This window comes from Pleurodeles waltl, chromosome 9 (assembly GCF_031143425.1).
Source record: "Pleurodeles waltl isolate 20211129_DDA chromosome 9, aPleWal1.hap1.20221129, whole genome shotgun sequence".
Classification (NCBI taxonomy): Eukaryota; Metazoa; Chordata; class Amphibia; order Caudata; family Salamandridae; genus Pleurodeles; species Pleurodeles waltl.
In genome coordinates, this window is record NC_090448.1 from 461,812,848 (window position 1) to 461,837,098 (window position 24,251).

A 24,251-nucleotide genomic window follows, 5' to 3' on the forward strand; every position below is an offset into this window, starting at 1 on the left:
TAAAATCAGGATCATTGGAAGGTATTGGATATGAATCATATAAATCCCATGGGTCTACATCGTATTGAGTATCACCAAAATCATCCTCATGTGTAGAGATAGGGGATTGTGGAGAAAATTGTGTAGGTGAAGGTGGTGGTGGTGGAGAAGCAGGAAGTAAAGGAGAATGTGGTGGTGGAGGTTGTTGTAATGCCTTCAGTTTCTCCTTATGCTTAAATATCTTATCAGGTGGAGGCCCAGCTTCTACAGTCTCTTGGAAGGTTAACTTTCACTTTGTTGTAGGAGAAGCAGCATTAATCCGGCCAGTGTATATGGATTTTGCACTCTTTAGCGTCCATTACTTCTAATATGGGCCTTATTTCAGAAGACTCCTCAATTGGAGCATATTTTCCACCCACAGGTTTGAGCTCTGAAAGTTTGACTGAATGTTTTAGTTCGACCGAGAATGTCAGCTCTGAAATTGATGGCAGTTTTGTCGGCTCCAAGGTGGAAGTCACTGCTTTTCGGTTCGATCCTGAAACAAGTGTGGCATGCTGTTTGGTCGGTGCCGAATGCACTTTGGTCTTCAGTTTTGGTGCCGAACCGGAGGGTTGGTAATCCACCTGTGTTTTTCGGAAAACAGACCATGGCCGGTAAGCAGTGGTGGACCCAAGACCAGTGATGAAGTTTTTTTGCTCGCCTTTGGGTGATGGGAAGGGGCTGATGTACTCGCGTACCGCGCCGCTGGAATAGAGTGACTGTCACCATCAGAATCTCGATATGAGTCACAGTTTGCGATGGAAACTGCAGTCTGATGAGCCATCTCTTCCTGAGCGTTTTCTTCTCCGAAGATGTCGGGCGTTTGTTCCGACGACTTGGACACCATCTCCAACCGACGTGCTTTTCGATCCCTAAGAGTTTTCTTCGAACAGAAGGATAGACATGCTTCACAACTTTCTTCTACGTGATCTTGGGAAAGACAGATTGCACACCAAGTGATGATAGGTGTATGGGAACTTGGCGTGACACCGTGGGACAGAGCAAAACGGAGTCCATTCCATCAGCCTGACATCGTTCAACAACACGAGTAGAAGTAGGCCCAAGAAGGGCAGGGTCCCCCAAAAAGGGTGTTAAATCAACCCCAACGATTACAATTGGATCAAATATAAGTTAGAAAGCGCAATCAATAAATATACTGACATTTGTAGAAAGAAGAGAGAAGCTCAGATAGTACCGAACCAAGATCTACTGGAAAGAGAGGAAACTCGTCCGAATCAGACGGTGGAAAGAAAACAAAGTACTCGATGTCCATGTGCACTATCACAGAGAGGAGTCAATCTCGTGACTCAGAAAAACTTCTTCGAAGAAAAACAACTTGTAACACTCCGAGCCCAACACTAGATGGCGGACTTACGCAAAGCATGTGTATCTGCAGCTACACGCCATTAAATATATATATAAATATATACACACACACACATATATAAATATATGTATAAAATAAATTAATTTGAAAAACAACTTGTAAACCCCAGAGCCCAACACTACATGGCGGACTTATGAAAAGCATGTGTATCTGCAGCTACACAGGCCATTAAACATATATAATAAATTAATTTTTAAAAAAGAAGTTGCTTTAGCCCCTATCGTTCACTGCAAGTGTTATGTAGGAATTTCTGACCAAATCTGAACCCAAAGGGATGACATGGAGTAAGTTATAATTAGGGTGCTCATGTCTTACATGGATGCTCTGTCAACTTTAACACTGCTTATAATTATTTTGAGTAATGAGTGAGTAAACCTGCCTTACGTGATCTGTAATACATGCCTTACGTGATCTGTAATACATACCTTGCGTGAACATAAGGAAAATAGGCCATCAGATTTGTCACCTGTAAACTGGAGCCCTTTCACCATTGTTCTAGGTAAAAACTTAGTGACTACATAACATATGGATAAGGGTCAACTAATTGACTCAATGTGTTCTTTTACAATGAATCCTGATCACTGCTGTATAAAAGGCTTGAACATTTGGTTCACAAGTACATCTACTTTGAATCCGGATCACTTTACCTCAGAAATTGTTGTAGCATTTCTGTATACTATAGGTTAGTAACACAATTTTGAATATTAACAAACCCTTTTCTGAAGAGAATTACATAGGTTTTTATGGCCTTGAAGAAACCCCAATCTGTAGAGGATGAATCATGCATCAGCTGCCAACAATAATCAATCACAAAAACTAACCTGACATTTTGTATAGTCACTTTTGTGATGAAAATAAACATTTCCGTTTAATAAGGTTGTGAGACCTTTGCAGGATTTATTGTAATCAGGTTGATCTATGGATCAGGTATCCTATTGACTATTCGTTCAGAGAAGGTCCCCCTTTGGTCAAGCAACACTATTTACTATTACCAGGTATATGTACTGTTTCTGTGGACTCCGTTGGGACAATACCAGTCTGCGTGAAATCAGATGCACAATTACTTGACCGCACTGTCACCTAGTTTGTATCTTGGTGACTGAGTGCTCAAGGTTAGTGGTTGTCTGAGCATGAATATTGTTCACTAACAATAGTAATGAACATTTGTTCCAAACAAATTAAACACAAATTTGTCCATTTATTTTGGAGCTAGACAAATTTGAAATAGCAATATACAAATATGGCAGGTTAATGATGTGTAATGATTATCACCAGAACACTCCTTACCCAGCTCCTAGCTGACATGAGTATTCTCTCACTTGATGAGAAACAGTCAAGTCTGGAGGAACACCATGTGGCAAACATTTAATATGAAAACAGTTCTACAAAACTTACCTCCACTTGCGTATTCCATTATTAAATAAAGAGTGTTTTCCGTTTCAATAACTTCAAATAATTTAACTAGGAAGAACAAAAAACATGAAAGGATTAAACATGCGACAAAATAACAAGCAATCCATGTCCCGTACCAAGTCCAAGCGACTAAAGTAATTGTAGATAAGAGCAAGAATTGGTGAAGCCAATAGTTTTTGCCTATAAGAAATCTATTGGCGTTGTCAATGTTTTTTTTACATGTTGCACAGCAGTTGACAAAAAAAAAAATCTTTTTTTTTTTTTTTAAAAGCAATATGGCACGGACAGCACTGACTGCATTATAGCAATTTTCTTTTTTTTTTTTTACTTTAAGCCATGTTGCACAGTAGCTCAACTCCGGTGGAACATGTATAATAAAAAAAAAAATTAAAAAAAAACCAGTGCCAAAGCCAATACATTTCACTTTGGCAAAACCTACTGGTTTTGCCACTGCTTGTTTAATACAAGAGAATCCGCATCCCAGTAGGGATTGTATGCAACAATTTTTGACAGGGATATATTTGCATCAGTGAGTTAATGCACCAGCTGCAGAGATCTTTGTACCCTGCAATCTAAAGCTTTCCAGCTCAGTAAGGGACCGTTATGGGTTTATGCACCCACATGCCACAGATTTAAATACCAGTGAGATCAAACTGCAGCTGGTGCTTTAACTCACTGAGGTTGCATTGGATTGAAAACAGACATTCAGGTTAGCTTGGCACAGCCGGAGCATTGACGTATTAAGATAAAGGTACGGAGGAATGCAGTATTTAAATCCATGCACTTTTCCATAGCAAATAGGCAAACACACACTTTAACCCATCTTCAAATTACACGTTTCGCGTCCCTGCTCAGGAAATCAAGCATGACCCCAAATTGTCCCCTATTTCACACTTTAAGCCATGTATAGAGGCCTCGGCTGACAACACACACAATAGAGTGCTGCGAGTCTACAAATTAGACAGCAGCGCGCTACAGAAATGTCAAGTAACAAATTGTAGGTCACAGGTTCCAAAGCCAATAAATTATCTCAAAGTGTTAATGAACCTGTTAGAGCTGTGTGCATAGCTTGCAGCAAATAAGGGTTTCAACTCTGACTGATATACCTCAGTGGGATGAGCACATGCATTGGTTTCTAGTTGAAATATCAACTGGCCAGTTCACTATCACCCTCCCTAGGTTAAATACATGAGTACCACATCATAGGAGCAAGGCCACTCTAATTACGCGATTGCGCTGCCTTCAAATATGCCTTTGTCACATAATCCATCATCTGCCACATAATCTGCAGATTTTAACGCAAACATTTAGTTTCTACCTCAAATGGTGCAAAAGTTACATAAATAAAAAATAAAAAAATAAAATCAATCAACGGCACATGTTTCTGTGCAGTGAAAGGCCCTTTTGCAAAGCTGGACTGGTTACCTTTCGGTTGCTTATTGCTATATTTGGGTGTTAAACTGCTAGTAATGAGGTACAAACAATGCCCAGAGTGTTACCAAGTTTAAAAATGAAGAAATAATTAATAGTATTACAAAATGTGCTGCACTATGCCACATAATTTGCCACTCCTTGGAGCATAATTTATTCAACCCTTCTGACTCCAACATGATTGTGTTCTCTTAGTATTTACAGTTAACACAAGCTTGAAAGTGTTATATTTGACACAGTTATGTGGCATATAGTCTATCACATTATTGTTGTGTTTAACATCAACCTTTGATCTCCGGATTTTTAGAGTGTTCAATGTGAAGTAGGTTTTTAGACGTTTCTGCGGTCAGCAACTGGAAAATAAGGTAAGCATGGTGCTGGTCGACCGTCATTAAATAGAAATCAACCACCACAAGGAACTATATTTAGGGGAAGAAACAGGTCAATGGAAATCACCATTACTTGTTCAAGTTAGGAAAGCTACTGCGATGTTGATCCTTTCGGGTCTCCGACCCTGCTGCCCTTCTCCCACCCCATGTGCTTGTGGAAGAAATTCCTGTCCGTTGCGAAGCCAGAAGCCACTTTAAGCCAGTGCTGTGCCCCCACATTCTTTTTCACAACACCGCCACTCATGCTCACGGTGCTGGTTGCCATTACAACTCCACAAGCAAGATAGGCATATAAAGAAACTTTACCTTTAAACCATGACTATAGAAACAAGTCTGTCGTCCATGGAGACAGAAGACGGCCAGCACATACTGCACAGTGTATTATGGGGTGGCCATGTTAAGAGGGAAGGACTTAAGAGTGTGTGAGCACCCTGAGACATCGGCTGTGACTGGAGCATGAAGGGGCAGTTTAATCACATGCTAAGAGAGTGGGCAAGTGGCAAAGTATCGTCATAGTTTTATAAATATTTCTTGATCCATTCCAGGCTTTCACAACATTGTCAATTGCAAATTATTTGACGCTTTGCAAAAAGTCAAGCTTTGTGCATACCTGAGTAGTTGTGACAGTAAACAATCGCAGTGTTGCGTTTTTTTTAGGGGGCAAAGGGCTGTCTGACAGGCTTGTACAAAGCTAAACAATCCAAGATGACACCTAGAGCACCTTCTAAAACTCAAACAAGTCTTCTGATGCTTTCTGCCACTAACTAGCTTGAAGAACCATGGCCATCTTTGGCCAGGTCTCTCTGTCGCATGTTAAAGTGGCTGCCATTTAATAATAAGCAATCTCCCTTAGTTGTGATGCTGCACTGAGTGGTAGCAGTCATAGTTGGAATGGTGAGACCCAAGTGGGAGTTACAGAAGAAGACATGAATCAGATGCTAGACTGGTATACCTATCCCATTAATGCTTATCAAATTCTTCCAGCGTTCTCGCTGAAAAGAACACTCAAAGCCACAGAGTGAAAATCTCCGGCTAAGCACAAGACATGACATTCTGCAAACATCAAGGTTGCATGCTTTCCACTGCTACTAAAGCAAGCAGTACTAGGTCCAGGCTCCACGACGACGACAGAGGCAGAGCTGACCAGTAAGGAAACAGAGTGATTTAGGAGCCAAATGGGAGCCAGCCAGACAACAGTAAGTAGAGTGGTGTGGGAGCAAGCCCACGGGCAAGCAAAGGAAAGTAATGGGTTGGTTTTAAGCCCCTTAAGTTTTTGTTGTTTTTTTTAGGTCGAGCTTCGAAGACCTGTTGTATATACTTTAGTACATACCTCTCTGTAGGCTTAGAGACAACCCACTGCTGTTTATTTGTTTCAGTGTCCTTTAAAAATCCTTGCTTGCTAGTGGTCAATCCTTCCTCTTTGTCTCCCCTTTTGTCTTGTTTCCTCCCGGGGACCAAGTACTGTATCTTTACGCTTTGGTGGTTTCTGTTTTTTTTGGGGGACTATTTTTTTTTCCTGCTTGTGTTACATTGTGGGTGAATGTTCAGCTGCTGGCATTTTGCTGCAGCATTTGTCCCTTCCATGTCTGCTTGGCTCTGCAAGGATTGCATCTGACTTTCCCTCAATCCTCCATGGATCGCCATAAACTTGATGGAGTTGCCCGGAGGCTGGCAAACGTCTCACTGGGGATGGCGCCTCCCCACGACCTGCTGCTGCTCCTAGTCCTGGGGCTCCTGGCCCGTGCCACCCAGCCTTACCATGGCAAGAAAGGCCTCTCCATCCTGGACCATGGCTTCTGCCAGCCCATCTACATCCCGTTGTGTGCCGACACCACCTACAACCCCAAGCAGCCCATCATGTTTCAGTCCGGCTGCAACAGAACAGTTGCGGCGGCCTACGGATTTGGGCTGGGCGCTTGGGTCAAGCACCGCCTGCCTCGAGCCAGCAGAACCTGGCGCACTCTGGTGCAGGGCACCAAGCGAGAGGGCTGCACGGTGCTGTCATGGATGTATGGCAATGGGTGTGTTTGGTATACGGGTTGTCTGGTGCTGGAATGGCAATGGATGATAGTGTGTATATGGTGTTTTGTGTCGAGTGGGGATGGGGGTGGCGGGGGGGGGAAGGTCTGTCTGTCTTACCTGTATTCCATAGCCATTGTCCACTGGGCCCAGCGATGGTCTCCTTCCATCAGCAATCCACCAGTTTGACATCACTTGCACAGCTGGAACATCTAAATATGGTCGGCGGAATCCCACCCGTCTGATGGTTAGGAATGGCGCTCCGTTGTGGCGGTCTGCAGCTCGGTCACAATACATCTTAATACGGCAAGCGGAATCCCACCCGTCTGATGGTTAGGAATGGCGCTCCGTTGTGGCGGTCTGCAGCTCGGTCACAATACATCTTAATACGGCAAGCGGAACACAGTCGACTTGACAGTGTTTTTTGGGTCCGCCACCGGCTTGGCGGTAACACCGTCAAGACCTAAATCAGGCCCTTTATCATATTTTCATTAAGTAGCACAGAAGACCATCCTTGGGTTGTGTGTAGCCATTCACCAGTGGCAAGTAAAGTAACAATAGATGATGTAGTACCAAGGATAATATGCTGCAAGGCTAAATACTTATAAGGTCCAAAATCTAGACCTACTGGCTCTGCCAATGCTGGTTTTTCAAATACAAGAGATTTGCAAGCACTGTGCGGGCGAAGCCTAAAAACTGTATTTAACTTCAGTTTCAATCACGGGCTATGTCTTTAACTACACAAAGACTTCCAGAGTAGCTTCACACCCAGAGCAGAATTGCATTCAGGCCTTCTACATACTGTTCATATATTTGTGAAAGAAAAGCAGATGATTAGGGTTTTCTGAGTGTTAGTAGCTTGGAAGCTAAGCAGCCATATGTGTGTTGTTAGCAGAAAGTTATGTTCCCGTTGTGAAACAGTTACAATACGTAGTTTCTATCCAGTAGTCTGATTTTAGATGGAACACTGAAAATTCTTGAAAAACAAAATCTGGATATAACAAAAACCATTCAAGGAATTCCGGAAGGCAATAATCCAAATCATCTACTAGAAACAAAATACTGCAGGTGTTAAATACCAGTGCTCTAGAATGTGCCAAAACATTTAATAAGCTAACTGTTACTAATAGAAGAAAATCATTTAGGGAGCAACACAGGATCAGATCCAAGAACTGAGCACGCTGTCAAATGAAGCATTAATCTCTCACATTGTACCTATAAAACTACAAATGACACTACAAAGCACAGGTGATCTGATGTACTATAAAGGTGATAGCATCCACAGCCAGGAACCCCCACCATTTATTTCAAAAACAGCTTTTAATATTTGTTTCACAACAGGACATAAAGAGTACACTTGGCGGCGACAGTGCCATATGAAGAGTATATTCTAGTTAAATGGGAGAAAATGCATGAAAGGCCAAACAAAACTCAAACTTAAACCACAGCTACATTTGAGGTTCCCAAACGTTTTCAGAGAATTCAGACTGCAGCTACCTGTTTCACAACAATCTGCCCATTTGTACTCACATCAACCCACAACTCCAAACACTGGCTTCCAGTGGTTAGATGCATTCTCTTCAAAGAAAAGAGCAATGACACAGCCTCAATTTTGTATGCACTCACATGCATGATGACATTTTACACAAGTGCCCTTTTTTATAAAAAAAAAAAAGAAAAACATTTAATAAAAGCAAAATCTCTTTTTGCAAGTATACAAAATGTTGAAATTATTGCAAAATAATAATAATAATAAAGAACTGCGCAGTGGGAGGAGCCATGGAGTAGTAGTTATGAGCTAGAAGCAATGGGGAGTGAACGGGAAGGGGCAAAAACAGCACACAACAAAGCAACACAGGAATGGAGGGAAAGCACATAAGTGAGTACACTAGCCTACAGAGAGGGGGGAGAAGCACACAGGTGAAGAGCAATACTGGGTGCAGGGGAAGTAGGTCCACATATGAGAGAGAACATGGAGTGGGGTAGAAGCATCTAGAAAACACATGCATGCCTTGACCTTCACACAACACCTCCCATATAGGCTATACCACACCCATCACCCTATCAACCATGTACTCCAAAAGGGAACCCTGGATTCTGATGCCAGTTTGAGCACTTAGGGAACTTGTCAAGAGATAAGTCATACATAAATTCTACAATACAAGGCTTGCATTCAGTTTTCTAAATAATTAATGCTTCAGGTAATTAGGGTGTTCTGTCACCTTCCAATGGTCTCTAGTAACCAAAATAGGCCAAGTTAGTTAATATGCACTTTGTAAATAACTTAGACGGAACAGCCTGGAGTTCAACTCAGGAGGTAACAAATAAAGAATACCACTGGGAAAATGACTCTAGGTTAGACTACAATATTTAAGTCTACGATCTCAAATAAACTCTTAAATAAAATGCCACAAGTATGCAGTTAACCTAAAAATGACCCCACCCAATACCAGTGTAATACCAACTGAAGGTAAAGGTTCAGCATTTGGCTGTCACCATTAACCTGCGGTGTAGCCATTTTAGTTTTAGCTCCATTCACGTTAATTTATTAATTTAACACACAAGGCCGCTGAGCACTTTAACCTAGATATATTTTATTCGGCTTTGCATTGTTATTTTTACAATAACCAGTTTTACGTTCTTGTTTTATTTTTCATCTATCTAACTGTTTTTGCTTAGCCCAGCACTGTGTTCTCAGACAACACATTCTTGATCACTCTGTGCTTCATTCAAGGCTACAGTTTGGTACATTGCCGGTGAACGTGGTAGAAGTTTAGTCTCCAACATTCGTAGAAAAATACACATCCTTACGTAGGGACATTTTCTCAGAACATCAGCTGTGTTCCTTCCTAGTCCCATTACACATTAAGAGGAAGATTCCAGCCAGGGAACCACGACTCTATGCTGATTACTGAATGCTTCGCTACAGATGCTAACGCAGACCACAGGCCTTTGCTCAGGTATGAGGGTTGATATCTTCCCAGGGGAACCTGAAAAGGCATAATTAGAGCATAACGAGCAAGTTACTTACCTTCGGTAATGCTTTTTTCTGGTGGATACACTAGCTACCTGTGGATTCCTCACCGAATGAATTCTCCCCATGCGTAGCATTCAACGGAAACTTCTCTCTAGCTCTGCACGTCGGCGAGGACATCACAATTGCCGACTCCACCTGATGTCATTGTGGCAATAAGAGGCCCTCGCCGGCGTGCCTTTGAGACGAATAGATAAACATTGATAATCCAAACACTTCATGATCATATCCAACAAACCTTTATAGAAAAAGCAAATGCTAATAACAGAAACAATACCAATGCTCCTTCTTAAAAGTTCTACACCATTATGAACAAATTTAAGAACTTGCAAATAAACAGAAATGCAACTATATATGTACGTATATATCTACAAATATACATAAATAAAATATACAAATGCACACCAAAGGAGATCTAGGTATGACCAGACAGACAACGGGGAGGCGGGAGGGACCGCGAGGAATCCACAGGTAGCTAGTGTATCCACCAGAAGAATAAGTTACTTACCTTCGGTAACGCTTTTTCTGGTGGATACAATAACTACCTGTGGATTCCTCAGCAAAAGAATTCTCCCTCGCGCCAGCCCTCGACTGAAATTTCTTCTAGCTCTGCACGTCGACGATGACGTCACAATCGCCCGACTCCACATGACGTCATCCAGGCAATAAGAAGCCCTCGTCGACGTGCAGACGTCAGTTTTTTTTACGTGCCATAGAGGCGAACAGGTTAAACCTAAAGAGTACACATTCATCCAGAATAGATGAAAATAAAACATTTAATATAAAACTCAAAAAAAAAATCACAGATATGACTGCTCAAACCGAGATAGAAATAAATATATATGAGTATAAATCCAGACCAAAATGTCCCTTTCACTATCTTAATGTGCAAAGGAAAAGTATATACAATGAATACAACCATATGCATTAAACAGCTATATACATATATTACAAGATCAAGGATGCGCACCCAAAAAAATCTTGGTTTGACCAGACAGGCAACGGGGAGGTGGGTGGGACCGTGAGGAATCCACAGGTAGTTATTGTATCCACCAGAAAAAGCGTTACCGAAGGTAAGTAACTTATTCTTCTGACGGATACACCTACCTGTGGATTTCTCACCTAAAGAATAGAGTCCCAAAGCAGTAAACCCCCCGGTGGTGGGTGCCCGAATGGTCAAACCAAGAAATCTTGCAGCACCGAGCGAGCAAAATGGCCATCCCTCCTAGAGTCCAAACAGTAATGCTTTGCAAAAATATGGAGGGACGCCCAAGTCGCTGCCCTGAAGATGTCAGCCACAGGAACACCTCTAGCCAAAGCTGATGAAGCTGCTTTGGCTCTGGTGGAATGGGCACGAATCCCCACAGGTGGATCCTTCTTCGCCAAAGAATAGCAGATCTTAATACATAGAATGACCCACCTGGATAGCGTTCTCTTGTGGACCACTCTACCTTTCCTCTTCCCCACGTATCCAACGAAGAGCTGTTCATCCTGTCTGAACTCTTTCGTCCTGGCGACGTAGAAGCTCAGAGCTCTTCGCGGATCCAGCCGGTGGAGCCTCTCTTCCTCTTTGGATGGGTGAGGTGGAGGGTAAAAGGAAGAGAGAGTAATCGACTGCCCCAGGTGAAAGGATGTAACAACCTTCGGTAGGAAAGCCACCTTGGTCCTCAACACCACTTTGTCCTTAAAGAAAGAAAGGTATGGGGTTTCCACTGAGAGAGCCTGAAGCTCGCTAACCCTTCTGGCAGATGTTATGGCCACCAGGAAAACAGTTTTTAATACCAGGTACCATAAAGAACAAGAATGCATTGGTTCGAACGGAGCCCCCATAAGAAAAGTTAAGACTAAGTTAAGGTCCCACTGAGGCATAACGAATGGCGTGGGTGGATACCTATTAGTGAGCCCCTTTAGAAATTTAAAACAATTGGTGATTTAAAGAAGGACGGCTGATCAGGAAGGCACAGAAAAGCAGATAGTGCTGACAGATAACCCTTAACAGTGGCAATTGCGAAACCTTTCTGTGCCAGATGGAGTGCAAATGACAAAATGTCAGACAAACCAACTTTTAAAGGATCTAAACTAGTCTCTCCACACCAGCTTGAAAATTTAGCCCAACAATTAGCATAGATTGACTTGGTGGAGTGTCGCCTGGCCGATAAAATAACTTCCACCACATCTGGAGGGAGAGAAAAGGAACTCAGATTGCCCCGTTCAATCTCCAGGCATAAAGATGCAGGCTCCGGAGGTGGGGGTGTAGAATCTGCCCCTGCGACTGCGAGAGGAGGTCCACCCTGCAAGGGAGACGGAGCGGAGGGCACTGAGAGAGTTGGAGTAGGTCCAAATACCACACCCTTCTCGGCCAATCCGGAGCTATTAAGATGAATTGAGCCCGGTCTTGGCGGATCTTCCTGAGAACTCGAGGAATCAAGGGTATGGGGGGAAACGTGTAAAGCAACTGCCCCTTCCAGGACATCTGAAACGCGTCCCCCAAAGCTCCTTGCACCAGATACTGGAGGCTGCAAAATAGCGGACACTGCGCATTCTCTTGAGTTGCAAACAGATCTATTTGTGGATATCCCAACATCCGGAAGATACCCAGAACTAGATCTGGATGAAGACGCCACTCGTGATCGACCGAGCTGCGTCGACTGAGAATGTCTGCACGCACGTTCAGGACTCCGGACAAATGATGTGCAACTAAGCAGATCTTGTGATCCTGAAGCCAGGACCAGAGACGAAGAGCTTCTCTGCAGAGAAGATCCGACCCCACTCCTCCCTGTTTGTTTATATACCACATCGCGGTCGTGTTGTCCGTTAGAACCTGGACTGATCGACCGCGAATGGAAGGGAGGAAGGCCTTGCGTGCCAGACGTACTGCCCGCAACTCAAACAGATTGATATGCAACTTCTGTTCCCCCGGAGACCAAAGGCCTTTGATCTCCAGGTCCCCCAGATGAGCTCCCCACCCTAGAGTGGAAGCATCCGTTACCACCGTGGCCACTGGAGGAGGCAGCGAGAACGGCCTTCCTTGAGACAGGTTGTCGACCGCTGCTCACCATCGAAGATCCTCTGCTGTGTCTCTGGAGATCTTTATCGAATCTTCGAGATCCCCTTTTTTGTTGAAACCACTGCCTGCGGACGCACCACTGGAGACACCTCATGTGCCAGCGTGCATGAGTGACCAACAGTATGCAAGAAGCAAACAGACCAAGCAGACAGAGGACCTTGAGGACTGGAACTACCGCTCCATTATGAAACATTGGAATCAACGCCTGAATGTCCTGGACCCGCTGGGGTGGAGGAAAGGCCCGAATCAATGTCGTGTCCAATACTGCCCCTATGAACAGGAGGCGTTGAGAGGGCTCCAGGTGAGATTTGGGTACATTAACTGAAAAACCCAGGTCGTACAACAATTGAGTCGTCGACTGGAGATGGCACCGCACGAGCTCCGGAGTTTTGGCCTTGATTAACCAATCGTCCAGATAGGGAAACACAGCTATCCCCCTTCTTCTGAGCTCTGCTGCTACCACCGCCATCACCTTCGTGAAGACTCGAGGTGCTGAAGTAAGACCAAAGGGAAGGACCGCAAACTGATAATGCTGTGATCCCACTACAAACCGGAGATACTTCCTGTGCGATTTGAGGATCGGAATATGAAAATACACGTCCTGCAAATCGACCGACACCATCCAGTCTCCTTCGTTCAACGCCAAAAGAACCTGTGAGAGGGTCAGCATTTTGAACTTTTCCTGTTTGAGGAACCAATTCAAAATCCTCAAGTCCAAAATCGGTCTCAGTCGACCATCCTTTTTGGGAATCAGAAAGTATCTTGAATAGCACCCCTGACCCCTCTCTTGCTCGGGAACCAACTCTATTGCACCTTTTTGTAATAGGGATAATACCTCCTGCTGTAACAGGAGAAGATGGTCTTCCGAACAGAAGGATGGGCGGGGAGGGAAGGTCGAAGGGAATTCCCGAAAGGGAAGAGCGTACCCCCTCTTCACAATGTCGATGACCCAGGAGACCGATGTTATGACCTCCCACATTGGAAGAAAAGAGGCAAGTCTCCCCCCTACCGGAGACGAATGGACAGGGAGTGGTGGAGGACTACGGCTGCTTTCCTTGCTGTACCCCTCCCGAGGAAGAGGCAGAGTGCTGCAAGGTGGCTCCTCTCGTACGGACTCTGCCCCTGCCCCTGCCCGATCTGTAAGGCAGGGTAGAAGTAGATTGTTGTGGTCCTTGCAATCTTCCTCGAAAGGAACCACGTCCAAATCCCTTAAATCTCTGAAAACCTCTGAAGGTGGATGAGGCCGACGCCTGGAGTCCCAAAGACCTAGCTGTCGCTCTGCTCTCTTTAAAACGTTCCAAGGCAGAGTCAGCCTTAGAGCCGAAGAGCTTTTCTCCATCAAACGGAAGATCAAGGAGTGTGGCCTGCACGTCCGACGAGAAGCCTGATGATCGAAGCCACGACTGCCTCCTAGAGACTATGGTCGTGCCCATAGCCCTAGCCACCGAGTCCGAAGTGTCCAATCCAGACTGGATCACTTGCTTCGCAGCCGCCTGAGCATCCGCTAATAGTTGCAGCATCTCCTGGGACAAATTAGGGTGGCCCTTCGCCTCTTCCATAAGGGCATGGATGTAACGCCCCAGTATGCATGTGGCATTGGAAGATTTTAGGGCCATACTGCAAGATGAAAATGTCTTTTTAGCAGAATGGTCCAACTTTTTTGACTCCCTGTCCGCAGGGGCCCCAGGAAACGAACCAGGAGAGGATCTGAAAGAACATGAAGCTTGGACGACTAGGCTCTCCGGAGTTGGTTGCCTGGAAAGAAACACCGGATCCCCAGGCGCCGTCCTGTACTGCTGAGCCACCGCTCTGTTGACCGCAGCGGTGGATACAGGTTTCAGCCAGATATCCTTAATGGGGTCCAGCAGACCCTCATTGAATGGTAGAAGAGGCTCAGCAGAAGCAGACGTCGGATGGAGGACTTCTGTCAATAAATTTCTCTTGACCTCCGCGGTAGGAAGGGGAAGATCCAAAAATTCTGCAGCCTTACGAATGACTGCATGGAAAGAAGCAGCTTCTTCCGTGACCTCTCCAGGGGAAGCCAGATCCCATTCCGGGGTAGTGTCAAGGCCACTAGCTGAGTCCAGTCCCTGGAAGTCACCTGAGGGCTCTATAACTTCTCCTTCCTCCAGGTGTTGCCTTGCGTACTCCTCCTCCTTCTCCAAGAGACGAAGGGCCAGACGTCTTGACCTAAGTCTTGACTCCAAGCCTGGAGTCGACAAGGCGTCGGCTGACGCCGAAGATCTTTGTCTGCGCCGAACCTCGGATCCGTCCGAAGCCGGAGGCTCCGGCTCCAAAGTGTTCTTGGACGTCGATCGGATCCGAGGCGAATCCGACGCGCCGTAACAGGTGTAGCCATCCTGGGTGACGTCGTAGGCATCGGCGCCGTCCTAGGCATCGGCGCCGCTTCAGGTGCAGCAGACAAAAACGGGGTGAACGGCGCCGACCTGTAAGACGCCGGAACACCCAAATCATAGGCCAAAGGGCCAGACGGACCTGCATGACTTCCACCCGGGGTCATGGAAGCAAAGATGTTATACATAGCATTTAAAAACGCTGCAGGATCAAATCCCGGAGTCGGGAAAGCCGGGTGCTGCTGCTGCTGCACCGGCGCCGGCAAAGCTGCCGAAGAGGGTCCAGGTAACTCCTGGCTAGGAGAACCCTCAGGTCTCTGGGGAGGCTCGACCTCGAAGACCGACCAGGTGACGTCGGGGTCGTCGGAGGCGGAGGGGTGACGGTCGGGCTTATCACCCATGTCGAACGACGCCGAACCGACGGAGAACCCGATCTAGATCTGGACAGTCCCTTGCTCGATCGGCGCGGAGAGTCACTAGGATGATGATGACGAGACCTCGAAGATCTCGTCGAAGACTCCCTCCTATGACGCCTCTCCTTCTTGGACCGGGCCAAGAATAACTTCGCCTCCCTCTCCTTAAGTGCCTTAGGGTTCATGCGTTGGCACGAACCGCATGCCTCGACCTCATGGTCGGAACTAAGGCACCAGAGGCAGTTTTCGTGGGGGGCGGTAACCGACATCCGACCCCCGCACTGGCTACAAGGTTTAAAGCCGGATTTTCTAGGCTGCGACATCGTAACCGCCGTTGGAAACAGTAGCTCCCTGTGAGCCTCGAAGAATTAACCGTTATTCGGGCACAAAAAAAGGGAACTGACGTCTGCACGTCGGCGAGGGCTTCTTATTGCCTGGATGACGTCATGTGGCGTCACGTGGAGTCGGGCGATTGTGACGTCATCGTCGACGTGCAGAGCTAAAAGAAATTTCCGTCGAGGGCTGGCGCGAGGGAGAATTCTTTAGGTGAGGAATCCACAGGTAGGTGTATCCACCAGAAAAAGCGTTACTGAAGGTAAGTAACTTACTTTTCTGATGGATACAACTACCTGTGGATTCCTCACCTAATGAATAGAGTCCCAAAGCAGTACCACCTCGGAGGAGGGTGTCTGTCCGATCACACCAGGAACTCCTGCAGCACAGACCGCGCAAAATGGCCATCCCTCTGCACCTCCGAACCCAGGCAATAATGCTTTGCAAAGGTGTGGAGGGAAGACCAAGTCGCGGCCTTACAAATGTCTGCCACCGGAACACCTCTGGCCAGAGCCGATGAGGTCGATTTGGTCCTGGTGGAATGGGCCCTGATCCCCTCAGGAGGATCCTTCTTTGCCAATGAATAACATATCTTAATACAAAGAACGACCCACCTGGATAGCGTTCGTTTGTGGACGGCCTTCCCCTTACTCTTCGCCAAATATCCAATAAAGAGTTGGTCATCCAAGCGGAACTCTCTCGTCCTGTCAATGTAAAAACTGAGAGCCCTTATGGGTTCCAGGCGATGGAGTCTTTCCTCCTTCCTTAGATGGATGCAGAGGAGGGTAGAATGTCGAGAGAGTGATGGATTGTCCCAAGTGAAACGGAGACACTACCTTGGGAGGAAAGCCACCCTGGTCTTCAAAGCCACGTTGTCTTTATGAAAGGTTGTAAAAGGTGGATGAACAGAAAGCGCCTGAAGCTCACTCACACGTCTAGCCGACGTGATGGCTGTTAGAAACAAAGTTTTTAAAAACAAACACCTTATAGTGCAAGAATGAACTGACAAAGGGAGAGCCCATCAAAAAAGTTAACACCAGATTTAAGTCCCACTGGGGCATGATAAACGGAGTGGGAGGAAACCTATTGGTAAGCCCCTTCAAAAAACCTGAATACTAAAGGGGATTTGAACAGAGAGGGTTGATCAGGAAGACATAAGAAGGCCGATAGCCTTTGGCAGTGGCCACAGCGCAACCTTGCCGCGCTAACGACAAAGCAAACAATATATCTGATAGATGGGCACTTAAGGGATTCATTTGTTGCTCTCCACAGCAATGAACGAATTTAGCCCACCTGCTCGCATAGACCGGTTTGGTGGAGTGTTGCCTGGCCGATAAAAGAACATCCACCACCTCTGGCGGGAGAGAAAAGGCACTCAGGTTGCCCCGTTCAATCTCCAGGCATGAAGGTGCAGGCTCTGGAGGTGGGGGTGTAGAACCCGCCCCTGCGACTGCGAGAGGAGGTCTGCCCAGAGAGGGAGACGGAGCGGAGGGCACAGCGAGAGTTGGAGTAGGTCTGCGTACCACACCCTTCGTGGCCAATCCGGAGCTATTAGAATGACTTGGGCCCGGTCTTGGCGAATCTTCCTCAGAACCCGAGGAATCAAGGGTATGGGGAAACGCGTAAAGCAACTGGCCGCACCAGGACATCTGAAACGCGTCCCCCAACGCTCCTTGCATCGGATCCTGAAGGCTGCAGAACGACGGGCATTGCACGTTCTCCAGAGTGGCAAAAAGGTCTATCCGGTGAAAACCCCACATCCAAAAGAGGTAAAGAACCAGATCTGGATGACGAAGCCACTCGTGGTCGTCTGAGAAGAGCCGACAGACTGTCCGCACGCACGTTTTGAAACCCGGCAAGATGGTTTGCTATTACCGATGGTCCCGAGCCCAGGACCAGAGTCTTAGAGCTTCTCTGCAGAGAAGGTACGACCCTACACCTCCCTGCTTGTTGATATACCACATCGCGGTCGTGTTGTCCGTTAGAACTTGAACCGACTGACCGCGAAGGGAAGGGAGGAAGGCCTTGAGGGCCAAACGAATCGCCCACAGTTCCAGCAGATTGATTTGAAACATCTGCTCCACTAGAGACCAACGACCCTTGATCTCCAGGTCCCCCAGATGCACTCCCCAACCCAAAGTGGAGGCATCCGTTATCACTGTGGTCACCGGAGGAGGCAGTGAAAACGACTTTCCTTGAGACAGGTTGCCGTCCGCAGCCCACCATCGGAGATCCGCCGCAGTGTCTCTGGAGATCTTTATCAACTCCTCGAGATCCCCCTTGTGTTGAAACCACTGCCTGCGGAGGCACCACTGAAGAGCCCTCATGTGCCAGCGCGCATGAGTGACCAACAGAATCCAAGAAGCAAACAAACCGAGCGAACAAACCGAGCAAACGAAGGACCTTGAGGACTGGAACAACCGCTCCTTCTTGAAACATTGGAATCAACGCCTGAATATCCTGGATCCGCTGTGGCAGAGGAAAGGCCCGATTCAATGTTGTGTCCAGTACTGCCCCTATGAACAGGAGGTGTTGAGGGCTGGGTGAGACTTGGGCACATTTATTGAAAAGCTCAGACTGAACAACAACTGGGTTGCCAGCTGCAGATGATGCAACACAAGCCCCGGAGACTAAGCTTTGATCAACCAATCGTCCAGGTAAGGGAATACCGCTATCCCTTTCCTTCTGAGGTCTGCTGCAACAACCGCCATCACCTTCGTGAAGACCCGAGGTGCGGAAGTAAGACCAAAAGGAAGGACCGCAAACTGGTAGTGTTGCGATCCCACCACAAACCGGAGATACTTCCGGTGTGACTTGAGAATGGAAATATGGAAATAAGCATCCTGCAAGTCGACCGACACCATCCAATCCTCCTTGTTCAACGCCATAAGTACCTGTGCTAGAGTCAGCATTTTGAATTTCTCCTGCTTGAGGAACCAATTAAAAATCCTCAGGTCCAAGATAAGCCGCAGATGACCATCCTTTTTGGGGATCAGAAAGTACCTTGAATAACATCCCTGACCCCTCTCCTGCTCGGGAACCAACTCCACTACACCTTTCAACAATAGGGACAGAACCTCCTGTTCTAGCAACAGGAGATGATCTTCTGAAGAAAAGGAAGGACAGGGAGGGATGGGAGGGGGAAATCTCCCGAAAGGGAAGGGCATAGCCTTTTCTCACCACGCTGATGACCCAGGAATTGGATGTTATGGGCTCCCACATGGGAAGAAAAAGAGATAGCCTCCCCCCCCCTACCGGAGAGGCATGGAATGCGATGGCAAGAGTTATAGGGCTGCTTTCCTTGTTGCATCCCTCCTGAGGAAGAGGCAGGGTGCTGCTGCTGGGTGACCCCTCTAGTGCTGACCCTACCCCGCCCCCTAAATGATCGATAAGGGAGGCTCGAAGACTGCTGCCCTGGCTGCTGCGATCTCCCACGAAAGGAAGCCCCTCGTCCAAAAAACTTGCAGCTGCCTAAAAGATCTAAATGGGGCCTGCAGGCCCAAGGACTTAGCAGTGGCCCTACACTCCTTAAAGCGCTCTAGCGCAGAGTCAGCTTTAGACCAAACAATCTCGCCAGATCAAAAGGCAAGTCAAACAGCGTGGCCTGAACGTCTGAAGAAAATCCAGATGTGTGCAACCAAGCATGGCGCCTGGTGGCAACAGAGGTCCCCATGGCTCTTGCAACAGAGTCGTGGTATCCAGCCCTGACTGAATGACTTGCGTAGCCGCTGCCTGGGCATCCAAAAGTAGGCCATGCAAGTCCTGGGGCATATCTGGTAATACTGTCTTCGCTACGTCCATTATTGCGTGTATGTACCTGCCAAGAATGCAGGTAGCATTGAAAGATTTCAACACCATGCTACACGATGAAAAAAACTTTCTTGGCCGACTGTTCCATACGCTTGGACTCCCGGTCAGATGGAACTCCCGGAAAAGAGCCAGGAGCAGACCGCAAAGAACAGGATGCCTGTACGACTAGACTCTCTGGAGACGGATGCTTAGACAAAAATTCGGGGTCTCCAGGTGCAGACCTAGATCATCTGGCCATCGACCTTCTCACAGCCGACGAGGTGACAGGCTTCTTCCACACCTCTTCTATTGGCTCCTTAAGAGCCTCATTGAATGGCAAAAGAGGATCCGCAATGGCTGTGGCAGGGTGCAGTACTTCTGTCAGAAGGTTGGTTTTAACCTGAGCCGTAGGCAGGGGAAGTTCCAGGAAATTTGCAGCCTTCCTGATGACTGAGTGAAAGGTGGCTGCCTACTCTGTATACTCCCCTGGGGAGGCCAGATCCCATTCCGGGGAAGTATCAAGCCTACTGGCTGTATCCAATCCTGGAAACTCACTCTGGGGATCAGCAATCTCCCACTCCTCAAGGATCTGCTGCTGGTACTCCCTCTCCTCCAGCAACCTGAGGGCCTTCCTTCTGGTTTGCAATTCTGGATCTCCAACCCCGGCGTCGACATGGAGTGCAACGACGTCTGTGAATGGCCCCGAGAAGGCGTCATGACAGGATCTCCGGATCCTCCCCACGCCGCAGATGGATCCATCGGCGCCATGGATAAAGGCCCTGCACCCATCGACGCCATCCGGCTTCGAGGCTCCATCTCATCAGACAACGGCATCAAAGGTCTCTCTCTCTACGTCGACGGCTGCGCCGCCGGCACCGGCGCCTGGTTAGAATCTCCTGCCGGACGGCATAAACGGCACCGGCCTGTACGGAGCCGGAACGCCTAGGTTGAATGCCAGGGGACCAGTGGGGCCAGCCGGCGCCACCACCTCCCGGAGCCATTTTCTGGAATATGGCAAACATGGCATTTAGAAATTCCGCCGGATCCGTACCCGGAGCCGGAAAGGTAGGATAGCCCTGAGGAGCCGGAGCCGGACTTGACTCCTGCACGCCTGGAGGCGCTGGAGAAGCCTGTTGACTGAGGCTCCACAACCTCAAATACCGACAGCGGCGGGGACGTCTGCGGAGTCACTGGTTGTGGAGACACCGTCGGGCTGACTTCCCAAGACTTACGGCATCGAGTCGACGGAGACCTCAACTCCGACCGGCTTGTGGGCCGACGCCTGGAGTCACGATGACGCCATTTCTTGTGACTCAACTTCCCAGACTATGATCCATGGTGCAGCTTTCTTTCTTTCTTCGACTTGGCTAAGAACAACTTAGCCTCACATTCCTTCAAGGCCTTCGGGTTCATCTTGTGGCATGAACCACATTCCTGGAGGTCATGGTCCGAACTCAGGCACCAAAGACAGTCATTGTTGGGGGGGGGGGGGGTAAGTCACCGACATCTGACCTCCGCATTCTCTGCAGGGTTTAAAACCTGACTTCTTCAGAGCAGACATGCCGACAAAAACACAAAGTATCCCTTCCGAAGAGCGAACAATACAGGTAGCTAGAAAAGTAACCGTTATCGAAGACACGGAAAAATGGAAACGGACGTCAGCACGCCGGCGAGGGCCTCTTATTGCCACGAGGACGTCAGGCGGAGCCGCGTGAAGTCGGGCAATTGTGACGCCCTCGCCGACGTGCAGAGCTAGAGAGAAGTTTCCTTTGAATGCTACGCATGGGTAATATTCATTAGGTGAGGAATCCACAGGTAGTTGTATCCATCAGAAATGCTGTGCTCAGATTATGACTTAAATAGGAAATAGTCCATCAATCCTAGTGACAATATGATAGCGTTTTTCTTATGCTTCACTCTCCTCGTCACCGTTTTAATACTGTCATGTTGTGTTGTCCTGGTTATTGCAGCTCACGCTTTGCTATCTAATATGCAGTTGTTTTATTAAACCGCTAACTAAAACATATACTACTTCTGTTTGCCATTTATATATGAATATAAACTGTGAATGAGAGAACCGGATGCGACCTGAGTGACCACGACCTCCCTGAGAAGCATAATATGTCATGCGCTCGGCTGCCCAATCATCCCTATCCTTTGGTAGAGATGAGGCACTGCTAGTTAGCCAGAGCAAAACCAGGATTTAGAGCGAAAGGTGTCACCCACAGTGGGTCAGACTTAGTCTCCCACACCGTGGACGATCTTGCTGCTCAAAATACAGTAGTCTCATTAGAATAATGAGAGACTGCGTGACAAACCAACCTGGGGGAAGGAAATAATTGCTGTCCTGTCACGGATATCAAGTATGGGTATCTAAGTGACAGTATGGCAGGGCAGTAATTAAGGACAAGCTTACCCTGGCTCTACATCACTGACCAACTTAATTCTTCACTGAACTCCAAATGTACCTTAACTAAATCTGCACCCAACTACAGGCTTTGTAGCTGCATGATTAAGAGAGATGAAACTTTGCATCTCCCTTCCTCAGTGCTTTTGAAGGGGGTGAAAAGATTGCAGCTAGGGGTGGAGCCAAATCAATGAATAAATTGCACGGATGCAGAGTAGACTGAGGAGAGATGTGACCTTAGGGCTCACACCAGGTTTTGCAACCTGGGGATGATTGCCTGCAGTGAGGCAAGCAGGCCTTGCGATAAGCTGAATAGTAGCAGTCATTCACAAGAAGACCACAAAAGAACCTAAATCCCAGCCCCAAGAGGATTCAGAGGGATGATGCCAGAATAAGCGTCAACTTCAGTCTTCAGCTGCTGTGAAGGAAAAGAAATGGAGTCAAACAGAAAACCAACACCCAGAAAAGACAGTGACAAAATAAACCTAGATCCGAGTTTGACCTACGCCTGGATACAGTCACAAAATGGACTCTGGGTTATTTAAGACCACATTAAGCCAGTTAAGTCATTAAGCAAGTGTTTGTTATGGCTGCAGCAATAAGGGAGCCCTTGACTGAAAGTTAAAACATTTCCAATTTTAAGGCAAATGAGCAGCAATGACTTGGTTTTCTACAAGCGCAGACGTTTAGTCAGCAATCCATGCAATGATTGCTTAACTTTCGTTGTCCAGAAGTCAGGCCATTAGCTGTAAAGTGACTAAGCTGTATGACCCCAAAAGCCCCTGTGTAAGGAAATGCCTCCTTGGCATGGTTACCCCCTAACGTTTTGCCTTTGCTGATGCTAAGTTTTGATTGAAAGTGTGCTGGGACCCGGCTAACCAGGCCCCAGCACCAGTGTTCTTTCCCTAAACTGTGCCTTTATCTCCACAATTGGCACAACCCTGGCACTCAGTTAAGTCCCTTGTAACTGGTACCAAGGGCCCTGATGCCAGGGAAGGTCTCTAAGGGCTGCAGCATGTCTTATGCCACCCTGGGGACCCCTCACTCAGCACATGCACACTGCCTTCCAGTTTGTGTGTGCTGGTGGGGAGAAAATGACTAAGTCGACATGGCACTCCCCTCAGAGTGCCATGCCAACCTCACACGGCCTGCGGCATAAGCAAGCCACCCCTCTAGCAGGCCTTACAGCCCTAAGGCAAGGTGCACTATACCACAGGTGAGGGCATAGTTGCACGAGCACTATGCCCCTACAGTGTCTAAGCAAAACCTTAGACATTGTAAGTGCAGGGTAGCCATAAGAGTATATGGTCTAGGAGTTTGTCAAACACGAACTCCACAGTTCCATAATGGCTACACTGAAAACTGGGAAGTTTGATATCAAACTTCTCAGCACAATAAATGCACACTGATGCCAGTGTGCAATTTATTGTAACATACACCCATAGGGCATCTTAGAGATGCCCCCTGAATACCAATCCAACTTCTAGTGTAGGCTGACCAGTTTCTGCCAGCCTGCCGCACACCAGAAATGTTACTGGCCACATGGGGAGAGTGCCTGTGTCACTCTGTGGCCAGGAACAAATCCTGTACTGGGTGAAGGTGCATCTCACCTCCCCTTGCAGGAACTGTAACACCTGGTGGTGAGCCTCAAAGGCTCACTGCTTTTGTTACAGCGCCCCAGGGCATCCCAGCTAGTTGAGATGCCCGCCCCTCCGGCCACTGCACCCACTTTTGGCGGCAAGGCTGGAGGAGATAATGAGAGAAAAAAAGGAGGAGTCACCCACCAGTCAGGACAGCCCCTTAGGTGTCCTGATCTGAGGTTACCCCTGCCTTGAGAAATCGTCCATCTTGAGTTTGGAGGATTCCCCCAATAGGATTAGGGAGATGCCCCCCTCCGCACAGGGAGGAGGCACAAAGAGGGTGTAGCCACCCTCAAGGACAGTAGCCATTGGCTACTGCCCCCCAGACCTAAACACACCCCTAAATTGAGTATTTAGGGGCACCCCAGAACCCAGGAAATCCGATTCCTGCAACCTGAAGAAACAAGAAGGACTGCTGACCTACAAGCCTGCAGAGAAGGAGGAAGACGACAACTGCTTTGGCCCCAGCCGTACCGGCCTGTCTCCAACTTCAAAAACCTGCAACCAGCGACGCACCTGACAGGGACCAGCAACCTCTGAAGCCTCAGAGGACTGCC

At 47.5% G+C, this 24,251-nt stretch overlaps 1 protein-coding gene across 3 annotated transcripts in view; it reads right to left on the minus strand.

Moving 5' to 3' along the window:
* Nucleotides 1-24,251, minus strand: part of MARK3 (microtubule affinity regulating kinase 3) — a 383,109-nt gene that overhangs the window by 321,523 nt on the left and 37,335 nt on the right. For all 3 annotated transcript variants that reach the window (XM_069207286.1, XM_069207285.1, XM_069207287.1), the window contains exon 5: nt 2,801-2,866. In XM_069207286.1, coding sequence (XP_069063387.1) covers nt 2,801-2,866 — 66 coding nt within the window. The remainder of the gene's footprint in view (nt 1-2,800; nt 2,867-24,251) is intronic.